Source organism: Pleurodeles waltl, chromosome 11 (genome assembly GCF_031143425.1).
Source record: "Pleurodeles waltl isolate 20211129_DDA chromosome 11, aPleWal1.hap1.20221129, whole genome shotgun sequence".
NCBI lineage: Eukaryota > Metazoa > Chordata > Amphibia > Caudata > Salamandridae > Pleurodeles > Pleurodeles waltl.
Genome location: NC_090450.1, coordinates 573,876,451 through 573,894,737, shown reverse-complemented (window position 1 = coordinate 573,894,737; position 18,287 = coordinate 573,876,451). Strand labels below are relative to the sequence as shown.

Below are 18,287 nucleotides of genomic sequence, written 5' to 3'. Positions count from 1 at the left end.
CCGATTCTCTTATACCCGCCTCCTCCTCCTAGCTCTCCCTAAATGGTTCACTGTAATAGCAATGCTTTTCACACGTCCTCCTCCACCCAACTACCTACATTCCTTCTCTTCTTTGCCCAGACTCGTTTATAAGCACTCTCAGACAGTGGTTACCTGCTCTTACTTTCCCAGAATGTATCACAGCCTACTCATTAACCTACTCAGGCTGACTGGGAAACAAAACTTTCCCTCAGTGACTGATTTTAATGTGAAGGCAGTGGGAGACTAATGATTATTTTCTTGCTGATCTTTCCTTCCAAATGATCTTCCTTACCTAAGTTGGAAAAAGACCTCTTCATCCACAATTCCAAAGTAATCATGCAGACTTGTGACGATCCCGGTGAAGACTCTTTGCTTCTCTTCCATCTAGTGGAGGAATGAGATATTGGGTGAGGGAGGGCGAGCGGACAGTGCCGTAATTCCAACCTTTTCTGCTTTTTTTTTTATACAGCTGGGTGGCCTATAGTCCATACAGAACATCCCTATGCTTCTAAATTGGTCTAACCACAGAGGAGTGAATCCCAACACCTCTGTTTCGTAAAGTAACCGTTCTATGGACTGAGCAATGTTCTTAACTGCTGATGATTGGGAAAGCCAGAAGGACTTGTTGGTACAGACAAATGCTATATAACCTTGCAGGCGGTTGGATCTGACCTCATTTTAGTGTCACTCCCATCTTGGGCACCTCACTCTCTCCTTCAAGAACAATCGGATTCTCATTATTAACTGAGGAAAGGCTATCAGACTAAAATAAACTGCTTTGCAGTTTCAGAATGAAACAGCATAAGAAACATGGTACTGACCAGTGCAACAAGCTTGTAGCCCTTGAATCATAAACTCGATTGAAAAAAACTATCAACAAAACCTTAGGGAAGCAACAGTCTGACATCCACTAAACCATCTGCAGAAACCCAGCTGACATCTTTCTGTCCTGAAAGATAGTCAGTATCCTTAATGCAATTCATGAACCCTATAGAAAGTGACATCCCGAGCAGCACAAACAGCACCCTCCAAACTTTGAATCACATCCTCATGTCAATCGCATGAACTCTAATGGGTAATGCATATCCTGATCAGCAAAAACAGCACACCCTTTTGTATGCAGTTTCAGTCCTGCAGGGTGTAGCATGAACTTGACACAGCGCCCTACTCGCAAATCTGCAAGACACTCAGCACAATATTCTCTCTAAAGGTTGGGCCAACCCCAGAGGCAACGACAGTACCCACCTGGCACCTTGGTCAGCTTCAAAATTTCACTCCAGAAATCTTTAGGCCTAAGCTATTTTTAGCTCAAATTCAATACACAACTCAAGTGTCCTGGCAACAACGATATTTCATAGAATGAACATACCAGCAAAAAAAAATAACACTGCAAACGCACATAAACCAGAGTTGGACGGTCGCCATCATTTGGCACCGAGGCTAATTTGCACATCTGGCAATTTTCTCCACTGCAATGATAAATACCACACAACTGAGTATTTTACATTTACTGAGTTACTGTCATGTGAGAAATAAAATGTCATAAATAGTACAATGGCATTTTTCATTTCAGAGATGTAGAATACAGAAGGAGCAGATGCTTGTAGAAGCATTCCAATCAGTAAAGTTATTTCAGCTGCTTTTGGTCTGTGCCACCCATGCTCAGAAGGTATGAGCTACAGCTGACTCAGCACTGCTTCTGATGCCTTTTCAAGGGTTGTCCTCCGTGTGCGGTTTTACCACACATGCTTTACTGTCCACTGCACGCATTGGTGCCAATACAGAGATCGCCCTTTCATAGGACAGAAGGCGGAAGAGACCTTGGTCATTCAGGAGGAGCACAGCAAATGCAAATTAAATTAAACCCAATACATGTAAACCTTTGCAAAAGAGCAAAGAAGGCATGCGTATTATGGAATTGTGTATTGTAAGAGAATAACCAATAATTAACAAGCACTGGTGACGAAACATGCCTGGAAGGAGTTGCCAAACCTGTGGTTTTGTTAATGCTTGTTTCGTTACCCTGGCTTTTTATAAACTTTTTTTTTTTGATGGAGTAGCTGCCGAGCCTTCGCCAACATAAGAAAATAAAATTGCCTAAAAGCAAAAATAGGTTTTTTGGTCTTAAAAAAAAAAAAAAAAAAAACACAGCCATAGCAGTTCATGATACTGAAAGGGGTTATTTTGTATTCCAATGTACTCTTTTTGTTAAAGAGTACAACTGCAGTCACTCAGTTATACACAGGACCACCAACCTCAACTTGATTGCAATTCACAGGTCCATTATAATTTTCCATACACGTTGGACATTTCACACCTATTCTCCAAGAGAAACTACATCTGAATCACATATTACATTAAAAACAGCTATTAGTGCTACCTACTGATGAGAACAAAAAGGTCCTCAAGGTTGCCCACCTGTTGTGCAAGGCAACATTAAGTAAATGTACTTTTTCATTTAAAATGAAGTTGATAACTGCTAATAATTGAAACGAAACATACACCGTCTATTCCACCTATGGACTGCAATCTCTTTCTAAAGAAATAAATGCAAGGAAATTAGCTTGAAGGTAAAAAATGCAAGGGAATAGAGTTTACAGGAGGCCCGTACAGCCTAAGAAGGATACAGGGAATTTAAGCAAACATGATGCAAAGGTAGGATCCAGTTGAGCGTCACGAAGAAAGCCTAAATCAAGACAGTAAAGTGTGGGAGCTGGTGATTTCAGGTTCTTAATATATCAGAGGGACAAGAAATCTGCACGACACAGATAGTAACTAATTCCAATTGTGAATACCCATTCACAGATGATCACAGGCGGAGGCAGGGGTGCATGCATGCATATACACAATTTTTTTTTAATCCCACAAGTTAAGTAAAGGTAAGCAACACAGGCACAAGAATGATGCAGCCCTGCTGATGGTGCCCCAGCCACAAATATAAAGGGGCCACAGAGTAAAAACAAAAAAAACCTAATTATATAGGATTGGTTAAAATGTAAAAATCACCAATAAGAGTTACTCTAGCATGCTGTTTTGTTTCATGACGTCTGCTGCATTAGATTGTTAGTTTACTATACCCATGAGGTAGAGAAGGATAAGTTACTTACCTGTAAATCCTAGTTCTCTTCCAGGGGTATCCTCATCAAAGTCATAAACATTGAATATTCCCGCCCTTGTTCGGGGACCCCGGAGCATATATATATATAAAATACATACATATTATCATGTGTAAAACAGCAATGCAGGCTATAATCATAAATAGGCTAAAATGCTTTATTTCTATGCAAGTTTTTTTTTTTTTTTCATATTATAAAATCACAATAGATCATAAATATCTACCTAAGCCCCAAAAACTGGACTTAGGGAAGTAAACAGCAGTAAATAGCAGAGAAAAATAGAAAAAACCACATTGAAAAACAATGAAGCATTCTTAGCCAATAGGCTGCATGCAGGTTAACACAGGAGAACCATAAAAACTTACGCAGATAACAGTGTTTTGTTTTAAGCAGAAACACTTCTAGACATATTTAAATATTCCTAGCTTTATGAAATAATTGTGAAAAATTCTGAAGGGGGGCCTAATGATTTGTATTTTTCAACTGGGGAGGGCGTGGCATTAAAAAGTTAGGTAACCACTGCGTTAATGTATTAAGGAGATTTTCACAGCTACTGGGATCATTCTGAACAAAAGATCATTGTGATAAATTGCCTCCTTCTGAAAATGGAAATCGTCATATTTGGGTAGCGTTCAATGTGAGCCCTCCATCGGAAAAGTGAAAGGACATCATTATGGTCTTGGAGAACAGTACCTTACAGAAAATAACTGTCTGTTGATCGGCAAACATGCTGAAACGTCAGTGTTCCTGCACACTCTACTGCGATGAGAGGCAGTTTTGCTTGCCAGTTTCCTGAATGATGGCTCCAGTAGCTCCTTAACGTTTTTGACCACCAGCTCCCTTGACTTATCAGCTATTGGCTGCGATTCCCCATTATGTTACTTTTTTTGGGTGGGTGTTGGGGGGGGCGGGAGGGGGAAGGTGTAAGCCCGGCTTCAGGAGTACTTCAATTTTTCTCCCTAAAAATAACTGGGAGGAGACTGATTAAGGTATTATTATAATCATAAATGTAATCCTGTCCTATCCACTGCAGAGCCCCGTTCGGTGTCAATGACTGACTCAATTATTGGAGAAGTGAGCTGTTAGTGCATTGCAATGTAGTGGTCTTTAAAGAGGTGTGTCTTTAGAATATGCTGGAAAGCTTGCACACTGACTAGGCTTTTTCAAAATTTGTCAGTATAAAAGTAGCAAATTGTTCAGTTCGGCTTGTCAGAGGAGCCCTTGCTGTGCCTCCCATCAAATGTAGTGACTTAAAGAGAGGAAGTGGAGACAATTGTTGTATGCCTACCACATAACAATAAATTGGTCTAACTAAGCGTATCTGTCCTTTCAGTTGATCTAAATGCTTAAGAGAGGCGGGGTGGTATTTCCATCCACTGAACTGTGTGTTTACTGAAGGCACTTGTTGGAACAAGAACTTAATGGGTTATAATAATGTCTATCTGGAAATTCTGCATGCTTATACTAAAAGAACACATCCTGAGATGTGTTTTGAAATCTATCTGGTACATCTTTGAGATGCCACTTCAATTATTTTTCTCACCACATTACTTAGAATTTTTTTCTTCATATCTGAAATCTGCAAGATTGACTTTTATCTAATTATTTACCTGTAAGCAGTGGTGAATATTTCAAACTCGTTTCATTCTCCATTCAAATATTAGAAAAGCAGGAAGTTTATTTCTTCCACTTGCTACACACATAAACAAAGGTAAATAGATAATAAACTTCTGTTTCTTGAATGTCAAAAAGAGACTAGAGAAGCGTTTGACTTGGCCACAGCACACACACCTCCGGTCGAAGCCCGGAATGAGTAGATTAGGAGAAGAAAGAGGAGGTTGGCATTGGGGGAATATTTCTGCTATTGCTTTGAAATGGTAATAACTTGGACGGACAGAGTAAGCATTACATGCAGGTGTTTTGTAGTCAAATAGTGACTTGCTCATTTTGTAACAGACAGCATTTATCTAGCAAGTACAGCAAGAAACAAATTTGTCACCCTTGCTGTCAACTGTTTGCAACTGGCGTAGTTTTTTTTTGTACTATGTTTTTTAAGAAAGTGAATCTTTAAAACGGTGGAAGCAAAAGTAGCCCTACAACATTTTATCATCAGCAACAGGAATATTTTCTCCCAAAATGAACCTGAGTATTTACTTTTTTGGGTCACTGTACTGATATTGTATTTTTTCTTATCCCACTTTTGCATTATTATTTTGAGGCCACCTCAGATCTGGACAATTAAATCTTTACATAAATGTTCATGAAACAACAAAGGCAGAGACAGCAATGTGCCTCAGGAAGGGCAGGCTCTTTTGAAGGCAGCTCTCTAACGATGACCCTAGGTACATGCGCCGACAAGGCACTCCGTGCAGAAGAGTCTGAGGAAAATTAGCCTATTCTCATTTCAAACAGAATTTTACTGAACTTATGATTAGAGCACCAGCATGGAGTCCGAGACACAACATATGCTCCTTGCTACATTCTGCAACCCCCATCTCCTTGTATTTGTTGCAGGAGCACACAGTAACAAGGCTCTGGGATGTGTTGGACACATTTGAGTGACTGGGATGCACAGGTGTCTCCCCAGGTGCTACCACAAGAAGAGGACAAAAGGTAACCTCAAGAGGTCCAAGCTCAGAGTAGAACAGTTCTGATGATTTTAACAGACATCTTTAAACCTCAATCGTTCTGTAGGCACAGTATGTCCTTCCAACCTGCACTTTCTTTCGGTACATTTCATCAGATGTATGACATCCAAATCACATACCTTCAGACGAATGGAGGTTCATTACTTACAGTTGTGTAGCTCTTCTGAAGTTGATCGATCTCAACCACAAACATATTGTAAAGAAATGGCTCCCTGTTGCAGTTATCCCCCCACTTTTTGCCTGATACTGATGCTGACTTGACTGAGAAGTGTGCTGGGACCCTGCTAACCAGGCCCCAGCACCAGTGTTCCTTCACCTAAAATGTACCAGTGTATCCACAATTGGCACACCCTGGCATTCAGATAAGTCCCTTGTAACTGGTACTTCTAGTACCAAGGGCCCTGATGCCAAGAAAGGTCTCTAAGGGCTGCAGCATGTCTTATGCCACCCTAGAGACCCCTCACTCGGCACAGACACACTGCTTACAAGCCTGTGTGTGCTAGTGAGAACAAAATGAGTAAGTCGACATGGCACTCCCCTCAGGGTGCCATGCCAGCCTCTCACTGCCTATGCAGTATAGGTAAGACACCCCTCTAGCAGGCCTTACAGCCCTAAGGCAGGGTGCACTATACCATAGGTGAGGGTACCAGTGCATGAGCACTGTGCCCCTACAGTGTCTAAACAAAACCTTAGACATTGTAAGTGCAGGGTAGCCATAAGAGTATATGGTCTGGGAGTCTGTTTTACTCGAACTCCACAGCACCATAATGGCTACACTGAAAACTGGGAAGTTTGGTATCAAACTTCTCAGCACAATAAATGCACACTGAAACCAGTGTACATTTTATTGTAAAATACACCACAGAGGGCACCTTAGAGGTGCCCCCTGAAACTTAACCAACTATCTGTGTAGGCTGACTGGTTCCAGCAGCCTGCCACACTAGAGACATGTTGCTGGCCCCATGGGGAGAGTGCCTTTGTCACTCTGAGGCCAGTAACAAAGCCTGCACTGGGTGGAGATGCTAACACCTCCCCCAGGCAGGAGCTGTGACACCTGGCGGTGAGCCTCAAAGGCTCACCCCTTTGTCACAGCCCAGCAGGGCACTCCAGCTTAGTGGAGTTGCCCGCCCCCTCCGGCCACGGCCCCCACTTTTGGCGGCAAGGCTGGAGGGAACAAAGAAAGCAACAAGGAGGAGTCACTGGCCAGTCAGGACAGCCCCTAAGGTGTCCTGAGCTGAAGTGACTCTAACTTTTAGAAATCCTCCATCTTGCAGATGGAGGATTCCCCCAATAGGGTTAGGATTGTGACCCCCTCCCCTTGGGAGGAGGCACAAAGAGGGTGTACCCACCCTCAGGGCTAGTAGCCATTGGCTACTAACCCCCCAGACCTAAACACGCCCTTAAATTTAGTATTTAAGGGCTACCCTGAACCCTAGAAAATTAGATTCCTGCAACAAGAAGAAGGACTGCCCAGCTGAAAACCCCTGCAGCGGAAGACCAGAAGACGACAACTGCCTTGGCTCCAGAAACTCACCGGCCTGTCTCCTGCCTTCCAAAGATCCTGCTCCAGCGACGCCTTCCAGAGGGACCAGCGACCTCGACATCCTCTGAGGACTGCCCCTGCTTCGAAAAGACAAGAAACTCCCGAGGACAGCGGACCTGCTCCAAGAAAAGCTGCAACTTTGTTTCCAGCAGCTTTAAAGAACCCTGCAAGCTCCCCGCAAGAAGCGTGAGACTTGCAACACTGCACCCGGCGACCCCGACTCGGCTGGTGGAGATCCGACGCCTCAGGAGGGACCCCAGGACTACTCTGATACTGTGAGTACCAAAACCTGTCCCCCCTGAGCCCCCACAGCGCCGCCTGCAGAGGGAATCCCGAGGCTTCCCCTGACCGCGACTCTTTGAACCTAAAGTCCCGACGCCTGGGAGAGACCCTGCACCCGCAGCCCCCAGGACCTGAAGGACCGGACTTTCACTGGAGAAGCGACCCCCAGGAGTCCCTCTCCCTCGCCCAAGTGGAGGTTTCCCCGAGGAATCCCCCCCTTGCCTGCCTGCAGCGCTGAAGAGATCCCGAGATCTCTCATAGACTAACATTGCGAACCCGACGCTCGTTTCTACACTGCACCCGGCCGCCCCCGCGCTGCTGAGGGTGAAATTTCTGTGTGGACTTGTGTCCCCCCCGGTGCCCTACAAAACCCCCCTGGTCTGCCCTCCGAAGACGCGGGTACTTACCTGCAAGCAGACCGGAACCGGGGCACCCCCTTCTCTCCATTCTAGCCTATGTGTTTTGGGCACCACTTTGAACTCTGCACCTGACCGGCCCTGAGCTGCTGGTGTGGTGACTTTGGGGTTGCTCTGAACCCCCAACGGTGGGCTACCTTGGACCAAGAACTGAACCCTGTAAGTGTCTTACTTACCTGGTAAAACTAACAAATACTTACCTCCCCTAGGAACTGTGAAAATTGCACTAAGTGTCCACTTTTAAAACAGCTATTTGTGAATAACTTGAAAAGTATACATGCAATTTTTATGATTTGAAGTTCCTAAAGTACTTACCTGCAATACCTTTCGAATAAGATATTACATGTAGAATTTGAACCTGTGGTTCTTAAAATAAACTAAGAAAAGATATTTTTCTATACAAAACCTATTGGCTGGATTTGTCTCTGAGTGTGTGTACCTCATTTATTGTCTATGTGTATGTACAACAAATGCTTAACACTACTCCTTGGATAAGCCTACTGCTCGACCACACTACCACAAAATAGAGCATTAGTATTATCTATTTTTACCACTATTTTACCTCTAAGGGGAACCCTTGGACTCTGTGCATGCTATTCCTTACTTTGAAATAGCACATACAGAGCCAACTTCCTACATTGGTGGATCAGCGGTGGGGTACAAGACTTTGCATTTGCTGGACTACTCAGCCAATACCTGATCACACGACAAATTCCAAAATTGTCATTAGAAATTGATTTTTGCAATTTGAAAAGTTTTCTAAATTCTTAAAAGACCTGCTAGGGCCTTGTGTTAGATCCTGTTTAGCATTTCTTTTAGAGTTTAAAAGTTTTTAAAAGTTTGAATTAGATTCTAGAACCAGTTGTAGATTCTTAAAAAGTATTCCAACTTTTAGAAGCAAAATGTCTAGCACAGATGTGACTGTGGTGGAACTCGACACCACACCTTACCTCCATCTTAAGATGAGGGAGCTAAGGTCACTCTGTAAAATAAAGAAAATAACAATGGGCCCCAAACCTACCAAAATACAGCTCCAGGAGCTTTTGGCAGAGTTTGAAAAGGCCAACCCCTCTGAGGGTGGCAACTCAGAGGAAGAGGATAGTGACTTGGAGGAAAATTCCCCCCTACCAGTCCTATCTAGGGAGAACAGGGTCCCTCAAACCCTGACTCCAAAAATAATAGTCAGAGATGCTGGTTCCCTCACAGGAGAGACCAACACCTCTGAAATCACTGAGGATAACTCCAGTGAAGATGACCCCCTGTTAGCCAGGATGGTCAAAAGATTGGCTTTGGAAAAGCAGCTCCTAGCCATAGAAAGGGAAAGAAAAGAGATGGGCCTAGGTCCCATCGATGGTGGCAGCAACTTAAATAGGGTCAGAGATTCTCCTGACATCCTAAAAATCCCCAAAGGGATTGTAACAAAATATGAAGATGGTGATGACATCACCAAATGGTTCACAGCTTTTGAGAGGGCTTGTGTAACCAGAAAAGTAAACAGATCTCACTGGGGTGCTCTCCTTTGGGAAATGTTCACTGGAAAGTGTAGGGATAGACTCCTCACACTCTCTGGAAAAGATGCAGAATCTTATGACCTCATGAAGGGTACCCTGATTGAGGGCTTTGGATTCTCCACTGAGGAGTATAGAATTAGATTCAGGGGGGCTCAAAAATCCTCGAGCCAGACCTGGGTTGATTTTGTAGACTACTCAGTAAAAACACTAGATGGTTGGTTAACTGGAAATGAAGTGTGTGACTATGTTGGGCTTTATAATTTGTTTATGAAAGAACACATTTTAAGTAACTGCTTCAATGAAAAGTTGCATCAGTATCTGGTAGACCTAGGTCCAATTTCTCCCCAAGAATTGGGAAAGAAGGCAGACCACTGGGTCAAGACTAGGGTAACCAAAACTTCCACTGGGGGTGACCGAAAGAAAGGGGTTACAAAAACTCCCCAGGAGAAAGTGGGTGACACTAGAAACAAAGAAAAAGAGTCCTCTGTAGGCCCCCAAAAACCAGAACAGGTGGGTGGGCCCCAAGACACAACCCAAAACAAAGGTGGGTACCAGGGTAAGAACTGGGATGCCACTAAGGCATGGTGCCACAACTGTAAACAGTCTGGGCACCACACCAAGGACACTTCTTGTCCCAAAAACAAACCCCAGAACAAAATTCCAGGGGTAACCAGTGTAGCCATGGGAGATGACTCCTCAGATGAGGAGGTCTTCATAGCCTTCAACTGGAAACAGGGCCCAACAGGTGAGTTGGAGATTCCAGAGGGAAGTAGACACTTCCACCACCTACTGGTGAATGGAATCCCAACCACTGCCCTGAGAGACACTTGTGCCAGTCACACTATTGTGCATGACAGGCTGGTGCTCTCAAACCAGTACATCCCAGGTGAGACTGCCAGGGTAAGAGTTAGCCTAGACAGGGTCACTAAGAGGCCTGTGGCTTTAGTACCCATAGAAGTGGGTGGCACTCTTAGCTGGAGAAGGGTAGTAGTCAGTACAGACCTCCCCCTTGATTGTCTCCTTGGAAATGACTACCCAGAGGTTAGTCAGAGCCCAAGAGAGGAACTGGTCCAGTGCCAGTCCTCTCCCAAGGATTCTGGAAGTCCTGCCTCTGCAGTAAATGCAAGCAGGCCCCAGAAGAAGAAGAAAAGAAAACAGAGTAGGAAGGGTGGACAACCTTTAGCCAAGGTTACAGCAAGCCAAGGAGATTCTGCTCCAGTAGGGGAGAACTCCAAAAATGGCCCTGATAAAGTCCAACCTGACCCACAAGAAGTCCTGGCTAGTCAGGCAACTGTTAAACCTGAGTGGGTGGCTCCTCAGCTAACAGAAGAAAGAGTGGAAGAAGGGTGTTTACTACAAGATGTGGTAACCCCCCACTCTAATACAGCAGACAGGCAGCCTGAACCCAAAGAGGCCTGTAACTTAGCCCCTTCCCTTTTAGGTGAAGAGCTAAAGGTGTGGTTCTGGGCACTGACAGCTGTCAGTGGCCTCTGCTGGGTGTTAGCCTTTATGGCTGCACTATCCTTGGCATGGTGGTCAGACCCCATGCCAAATAGCAAGTTAGGCCCCCTGACCCTGTTGGTCATGGTGGGGTTACTCCAGCTCTGGGTAACCTCTTTGGGTAAGCTAGGGATGACCCTGGCTAAGATAAGATTAGCAGAGGTGGATACCTCTAAACCCAAAATAAAAAGAATGGGTGGAGACATTGAAGAGGCAGACAAGAGGCAATTCAGACTAGGTCCTATCACTGTGGAAGTGGGTCAGTTCCCCAAAGGGAATGACCTGAACAGAAGGATGTAAGGCAGAGTAGGCCCTGCAACTAACCAGCCTATTTCTCCTACTCTTCCTCGCCTGACAGACTAGGAAGACTCTCCCAGCTTGGGCTGAGTCTCCTGGCCTGTGGGCTGGGGGGGGCTTGTGTAAAGAAATGGCTCCCTGTTGCAGTTATCCCCCCACTTTTTGCCTGATACTGATGCTGACTTGACTGAGAAGTGTGCTGGGACCCTGCTAACCAGGCCCCAGCACCAGTGTTCCTTCACCTAAAATGTACCAGTGTATCCACAATTGGCACACCCTGGCATTCAGATAAGTCCCTTGTAACTGGTACTTCTAGTACCAAGGGCCCTGATGCCAAGAAAGGTCTCTAAGGGCTGCAGCATGTCTTATGCCACCCTAGAGACCCCTCACTCGGCACAGACACACTGCTTACAAGCCTGTGTGTGCTAGTGAGAACAAAATGAGTAAGTCGACATGGCACTCCCCTCAGGGTGCCATGCCAGCCTCTCACTGCCTATGCAGTATAGGTAAGACACCCCTCTAGCAGGCCTTACAGCCCTAAGGCAGGGTGCACTATACCATAGGTGAGGGTACCAGTGCATGAGCACTGTGCCCCTACAGTGTCTAAACAAAACCTTAGACATTGTAAGTGCAGGGTAGCCATAAGAGTATATGGTCTGGGAGTCTGTTTTACTCGAACTCCACAGCACCATAATGGCTACACTGAAAACTGGGAAGTTTGGTATCAAACTTCTCAGCACAATAAATGCACACTGAAACCAGTGTACATTTTATTGTAAAATACACCACAGAGGGCACCTTAGAGGTGCCCCCTGAAACTTAACCAACTATCTGTGTAGGCTGACTGGTTCCAGCAGCCTGCCACACTAGAGACATGTTGCTGGCCCCATGGGGAGAGTGCCTTTGTCACTCTGAGGCCAGTAACAAAGCCTGCACTGGGTGGAGATGCTAACACCTCCCCCAGGCAGGAGCTGTGACACCTGGCGGTGAGCCTCAAAGGCTCACCCCTTTGTCACAGCCCAGCAGGGCACTCCAGCTTAGTGGAGTTGCCCGCCCCCTCCGGCCACGGCCCCCACTTTTGGCGGCAAGGCTGGAGGGAACAAAGAAAGCAACAAGGAGGAGTCACTGGCCAGTCAGGACAGCCCCTAAGGTGTCCTGAGCTGAAGTGACTCTAACTTTTAGAAATCCTCCATCTTGCAGATGGAGGATTCCCCCAATAGGGTTAGGATTGTGACCCCCTCCCCTTGGGAGGAGGCACAAAGAGGGTGTACCCACCCTCAGGGCTAGTAGCCATTGGCTACTAACCCCCCAGACCTAAACACGCCCTTAAATTTAGTATTTAAGGGCTACCCTGAACCCTAGAAAATTAGATTCCTGCAACAAGAAGAAGGACTGCCCAGCTGAAAACCCCTGCAGCGGAAGACCAGAAGACGACAACTGCCTTGGCTCCAGAAACTCACCGGCCTGTCTCCTGCCTTCCAAAGATCCTGCTCCAGCGACGCCTTCCAGAGGGACCAGCGACCTCGACATCCTCTGAGGACTGCCCCTGCTTCGAAAAGACAAGAAACTCCCGAGGACAGCGGACCTGCTCCAAGAAAAGCTGCAACTTTGTTTCCAGCAGCTTTAAAGAACCCTGCAAGCTCCCCGCAAGAAGCGTGAGACTTGCAACACTGCACCCGGCGACCCCGACTCGGCTGGTGGAGATCCGACGCCTCAGGAGGGACCCCAGGACTACTCTGATACTGTGAGTACCAAAACCTGTCCCCCCTGAGCCCCCACAGCGCCGCCTGCAGAGGGAATCCCGAGGCTTCCCCTGACCGCGACTCTTTGAACCTAAAGTCCCGACGCCTGGGAGAGACCCTGCACCCGCAGCCCCCAGGACCTGAAGGACCGGACTTTCACTGGAGAAGCGACCCCCAGGAGTCCCTCTCCCTCGCCCAAGTGGAGGTTTCCCCGAGGAATCCCCCCCTTGCCTGCCTGCAGCGCTGAAGAGATCCCGAGATCTCTCATAGACTAACATTGCGAACCCGACGCTCGTTTCTACACTGCACCCGGCCGCCCCCGCGCTGCTGAGGGTGAAATTTCTGTGTGGACTTGTGTCCCCCCCGGTGCCCTACAAAACCCCCCTGGTCTGCCCTCCGAAGACGCGGGTACTTACCTGCAAGCAGACCGGAACCGGGGCACCCCCTTCTCTCCATTCTAGCCTATGTGTTTTGGGCACCACTTTGAACTCTGCACCTGACCGGCCCTGAGCTGCTGGTGTGGTGACTTTGGGGTTGCTCTGAACCCCCAACGGTGGGCTACCTTGGACCAAGAACTGAACCCTGTAAGTGTCTTACTTACCTGGTAAAACTAACAAATACTTACCTCCCCTAGGAACTGTGAAAATTGCACTAAGTGTCCACTTTTAAAACAGCTATTTGTGAATAACTTGAAAAGTATACATGCAATTTTTATGATTTGAAGTTCCTAAAGTACTTACCTGCAATACCTTTCGAATAAGATATTACATGTAGAATTTGAACCTGTGGTTCTTAAAATAAACTAAGAAAAGATATTTTTCTATACAAAACCTATTGGCTGGATTTGTCTCTGAGTGTGTGTACCTCATTTATTGTCTATGTGTATGTACAACAAATGCTTAACACTACTCCTTGGATAAGCCTACTGCTCGACCACACTACCACAAAATAGAGCATTAGTATTATCTATTTTTACCACTATTTTACCTCTAAGGGGAACCCTTGGACTCTGTGCATGCTATTCCTTACTTTGAAATAGCACATACAGAGCCAACTTCCTACACATATCCTCAGGGAAAACCAGCAACAGTATTTATTGCTATCAGCTTTAGCATGACAGCAGCTGCATTGAAAATGTGACTGAAGGAAAAAATGACCTTCATTCAAAACCTCGTGGAAGCCCTGCTTTAACTCTCAGTTCATCTGCAAATATAATATCCACTGTATCCCACAAGGATCGATCATATCTCCTGAGCAATATGAAGGCACGTGCATTCTTCAACCTGGCAACATGGGCATGCCAACCTTAATTCATATGGTGTTGTACCTCCTACTCTTAGGACACAAAGGTACTGGAAACAGTGGCATAAAATGGTACTTCTGTCTTACTGCTGGGAGGATTAGCGACTCGACTAAGTGTTGGAAATGTAGATGACCATATGTAAGAAGTTGGCTCTGTATGCACTATTTCAAAGTAAGGAATAGTATGCACAGAGTCCAAGGGTTCCGAGTCAGCACAAAAAGTACACCCTCAGCAGCGCGGGGGCGGCCGGGTGCAGTGTGTAAACACGCGTCGGGTTTCCAATAGTTTCCTATGGGAGACCAAGGGGTCTCTTCAGCGATGCAGGCAGGCAAGGGGGGAGCTCCTCGGGGTAGCCACCACCTGGGCAAGGGAGAGGGCCTCCTGGGAGTCACTCCTGAACAGGAGTTCCGTTCCTTTAGGTGCTGGGGGCTGCGGGTGCAGGGTCTTTTCCAGCCGTCGGGAAAGGGAGTTCAGGCAGTCGCGGTCAGGGGGAGCCTCGGGATTCCCTCTGCAGGCGTCGCTGTGGGGGCTCAGGGGGGACAACTTTGGTTACTCACAGTCTTGGAGTCGCCGGAGGGTCCTCCCTGAGGTGTTGGTTCTCCACCAGTCGAGTCGGGGTCGCCGGGTGCAGTGTTGCAAGTCTCACGCTTCTTGCGGGGATTTGCAGGGGTCTTTAAATCTGCTCCTCTGTAACAAAGTTGCAGTTCTTTTGGAGCAGTGCCGCTGTCCTCGGGAGTTTCTGGTCCTTCTTGAAGCAGGGCAGTCCTCAGAGGATTCAGAGGTCGCTGGTCCCTTGGAAAGCGTCGCTGGAGCAGGTTTCTTTGGAAGGCAGGAGACAGGCCGGTAAGTCTGGGGCCAAAGCAGTTGGTGTCTTCTGTTCTTCCTCTGCAGGGGTTTTTCAGCTCAGCAGTCTTCTTCTTCTTGTAGTTTCAGGAATCTATTTTCCTAGGTTCAGGGAAGCCCTTAAATACTAAATTTAAGGGCGTGTTTAGGTCTGGGGGGTTAGTAGCCAATGGCTACTAGCCCTGAGGGTGAGTACACCCTCTTTGTGCCTCCTCCCAAGGGGTTGGGGTCACATCCCTAATCCTATTGGGGGAATCCTCCATCTGCAAGATGGAGGATTTCTAAAAGTTAGAGTCACTTCAGCTCAGGACACCTTAGGGGCTGTCCTGACTGGCCAGTGACGACTCCTTGTTTTTCTCATTATTTTCTCCGGCCTTGCCGGCAAAAGTGGGGGCCGTGGCCGGAGGGGGTGGGCAACTCCACTAGCTGGAGTGTCCTGCGGTGCTGGAACAAAGGGGTGAGCCTTTGAGGCTCACCGCCAGGTGTTACAGCTCCTGCCTGGGGTAGGTGTTAGCATCTCCACTCAGTGCAGGCTTTGTTACTGGCCTCAGAGTGACAAAGGCACTCTCCCCATGGGGCCAGCAACATGTCTCTAGTGTGGCAGGCTGCTGGAACCAGTCAGCCTACACAGATAGTTGGTTCAGGTTTCAGGGGGCACCTCTAAGGTGCCCTCTGGGGTGTATTTCACAATAAAATGTACACTGGCATCAGTGCGCATTTATTGTGCTGAGAAGTTTGATACCAAACTTCCCAGTTTTCAGTGTAGCCGTTATGGTGCTGTGGAGTTCGTGTTTGACAGACTCCCAGACCATATACTATTATGGCTACCCTGCACTTACAATGTCTAAGGTTTGGCTTAGACACTGTAGGGGCACAGTGCTCATGCACTGGTGCCCTCACCTATGGTATAGTGCACCCTGCCTTAGGGCTGTAAGGCCTGCTAGAGGGGTGTCTTACCTATACTGCATAGGCAGTGAGAGGCTGGCATGGCAACCTGAGGGCAGTGCCATGTCGACTTACTCATTTTGTTCTCACTAGCACACACAAGCTGGTAAGCAGTGTGTCTGTGCTGAGTGAGGGGTCTCCAGGGTGGCATAAGACATGCTGCAGCCCTTAGAGACCTTCCCTGGCATCAGGGTCCTTGGTACCAGAGGTACCAGTTACAAGGGACTTACCTGGATGCCAGGGTGTGCCAATTGTGGATACAAAAGGACAGGTTAGGGAAAGAACACTGGTGCTGGGGCCTGGTTAGCAGGCCTCAGCACACTTTCAATTCAAAACATAGCATCAGCAAAGGCAAAAAGTCAGGGGGTAACCATGCCAAGGAGGCATTTCCTTACACAACCCCCCCCAAACGAAAGAGGATGAGACTAACCTTTCCCAAGAGAGTCTTCATTTTCTAAGTGGAAGAACCTGGAAAGGCCATCTGCATTGGCATGGGCAGTCCCAGGTCTGTGTTCCACTATAAAGTCCATTCCCTGTAGGGAGATGGACCACCTCAACAGTTTTGGATTTTCACCTTTCATTTGCATCAGCCATCTGAGAGGCCTGTGGTCGGTTTGAACTACAAAGTGAGTACCAAATCAATCAATCAATCACGATATTTATAAAGCGCGCTATGTACCCGTCAGGGTTTCGAGGCGCTGGGGGGAAGGGGAGGGGGTGGAGGTGAGCTGCAGTTAGCGGTCGAAGAGCCAGGATTTGAGGAGTCTCCTGAAGGTGAGGAGGTCCTGGGTCTGGCGTAGAGATGTGGGGAGAGAGTTCCAGGACTTGGCGGCGAGGAAGGAGAAGGATCTGCCGCCGCAGGTCTTGCGCTGGATTCGGGGGACGACGGCGAGGGCGAGGTTGGCGGATCGAAGTTGACGTGTGGGAGCATAGAAATTGAGTCTTTAGTTGAGGTAGGAGGGTTCGGCGTTGTGAAGTGCCTTGTGAGCGTGGGTGAGGAGTTTAAAGGTGATCCTCTTCTCCACCGGGAGCCAGTGGAGTTCCCTCAGGTGAGGGGAGATGTGACATCGGCGGGGTATGTCGAGGATCAGTCGGGCGGAGGCATTTTGGATACGCTGGAGTCGTTTGATGTCTTTGGTTGGGATGCCTGTGTAGAGTGCGTTGCCGTAGTCAAGTCTGCTGCTGACGAGGGCTTGGGTCACCATCTTTCTGGTCTCTGTTGGAATCCACTTGAAGATTCTGCGGAGCATGCGGAGGGTGTTGAAACAGGAGGAGGAGACGGTGCTGACCTGTTTGGACATGGTGAGTGCAGAGTCCAGGATGAAGCCGAGGTTTCTTGCGTGGCTGGCAGGGGTGGGTGGGGGTCCGAGGTCGGCGGGCCACCATGAGTCGTTCCAGGCCGAAGGAGAGCGCCCGAGGATGAGGATTTCCGTCTTGTCGGAGTTGAGTTTCAGGCGACTGTTGTTCATCCATTCGGCGATGGTTTTTAGTCCTTCGTGGAGGTTTGTTTTGGCGGTGAGTGGGTCTTTGGTCAGGGAGAGGACGAGCTGGGTGTCGTCGGCGTAGGAGATGATGCTGGCGGGCCAGTTTTGCGAGGGGGGCCATGTAGACGTTGAACAAAGTAGGGCTGAGGGAGGATCCTTGGGGGACGCCGCAGATGAGGTTGGTGGCTTTGGAGCGAAAGGGGGAGAGTCGGACTCTCGGAGTTCTGTCGGAGAGAAAGGATGAGATCAAGTGGAGGGCTTTGTCTTGGATGCCGGCTTCCTGGAGGCGGGTCAGTAGGGTGCGGTGGCAGACTGTGTCAAAAGCGGCTGATAGGTCGAGAAGGATGAGGGCCGAGGTTTCGCCGTTGTCCATTTGATGTCTGATGTCATCTGTGGCGGCGAAGAGGTATGGTCTCAGCTTTTTCAGGGACCAAACCACAGCAAAGGCCTCCCTCTCAATGGCACTCCAACGCTGCTCCCTGGGGAGTAACCTCCTGCTAATGAAAGCAACAGGCTGGTCAAGGCCATCATCATTTGTTTGGGACAAAACTGCCCCTATCCCATGTTCAGAGGCATCTGTTTGCACAATTAATTGCTTGGAGTAATCTGGAGCTTTTAGAACTGGTGCTGTGCACA

At 47.6% G+C, this 18,287-nt stretch overlaps 1 protein-coding gene across 5 annotated transcripts in view; it reads right to left on the bottom strand.

Annotated features, from left to right (window-relative positions):
- Positions 1-18,287, bottom strand: part of CCAR2 (cell cycle and apoptosis regulator 2) — a 566,602-nt gene that overhangs the window by 488,479 nt on the left and 59,836 nt on the right. For 3 of the 5 annotated variants that reach the window (XM_069214048.1, XM_069214050.1, XM_069214049.1), the window contains one exon: positions 314-405. The exons of the other annotated variants lie outside the window; for them this stretch is intronic. In XM_069214048.1, coding sequence (XP_069070149.1) covers positions 314-405 — 92 coding nt within the window. The remainder of the gene's footprint in view (positions 1-313; positions 406-18,287) is intronic. 5 annotated transcript variants of the gene reach the window in all.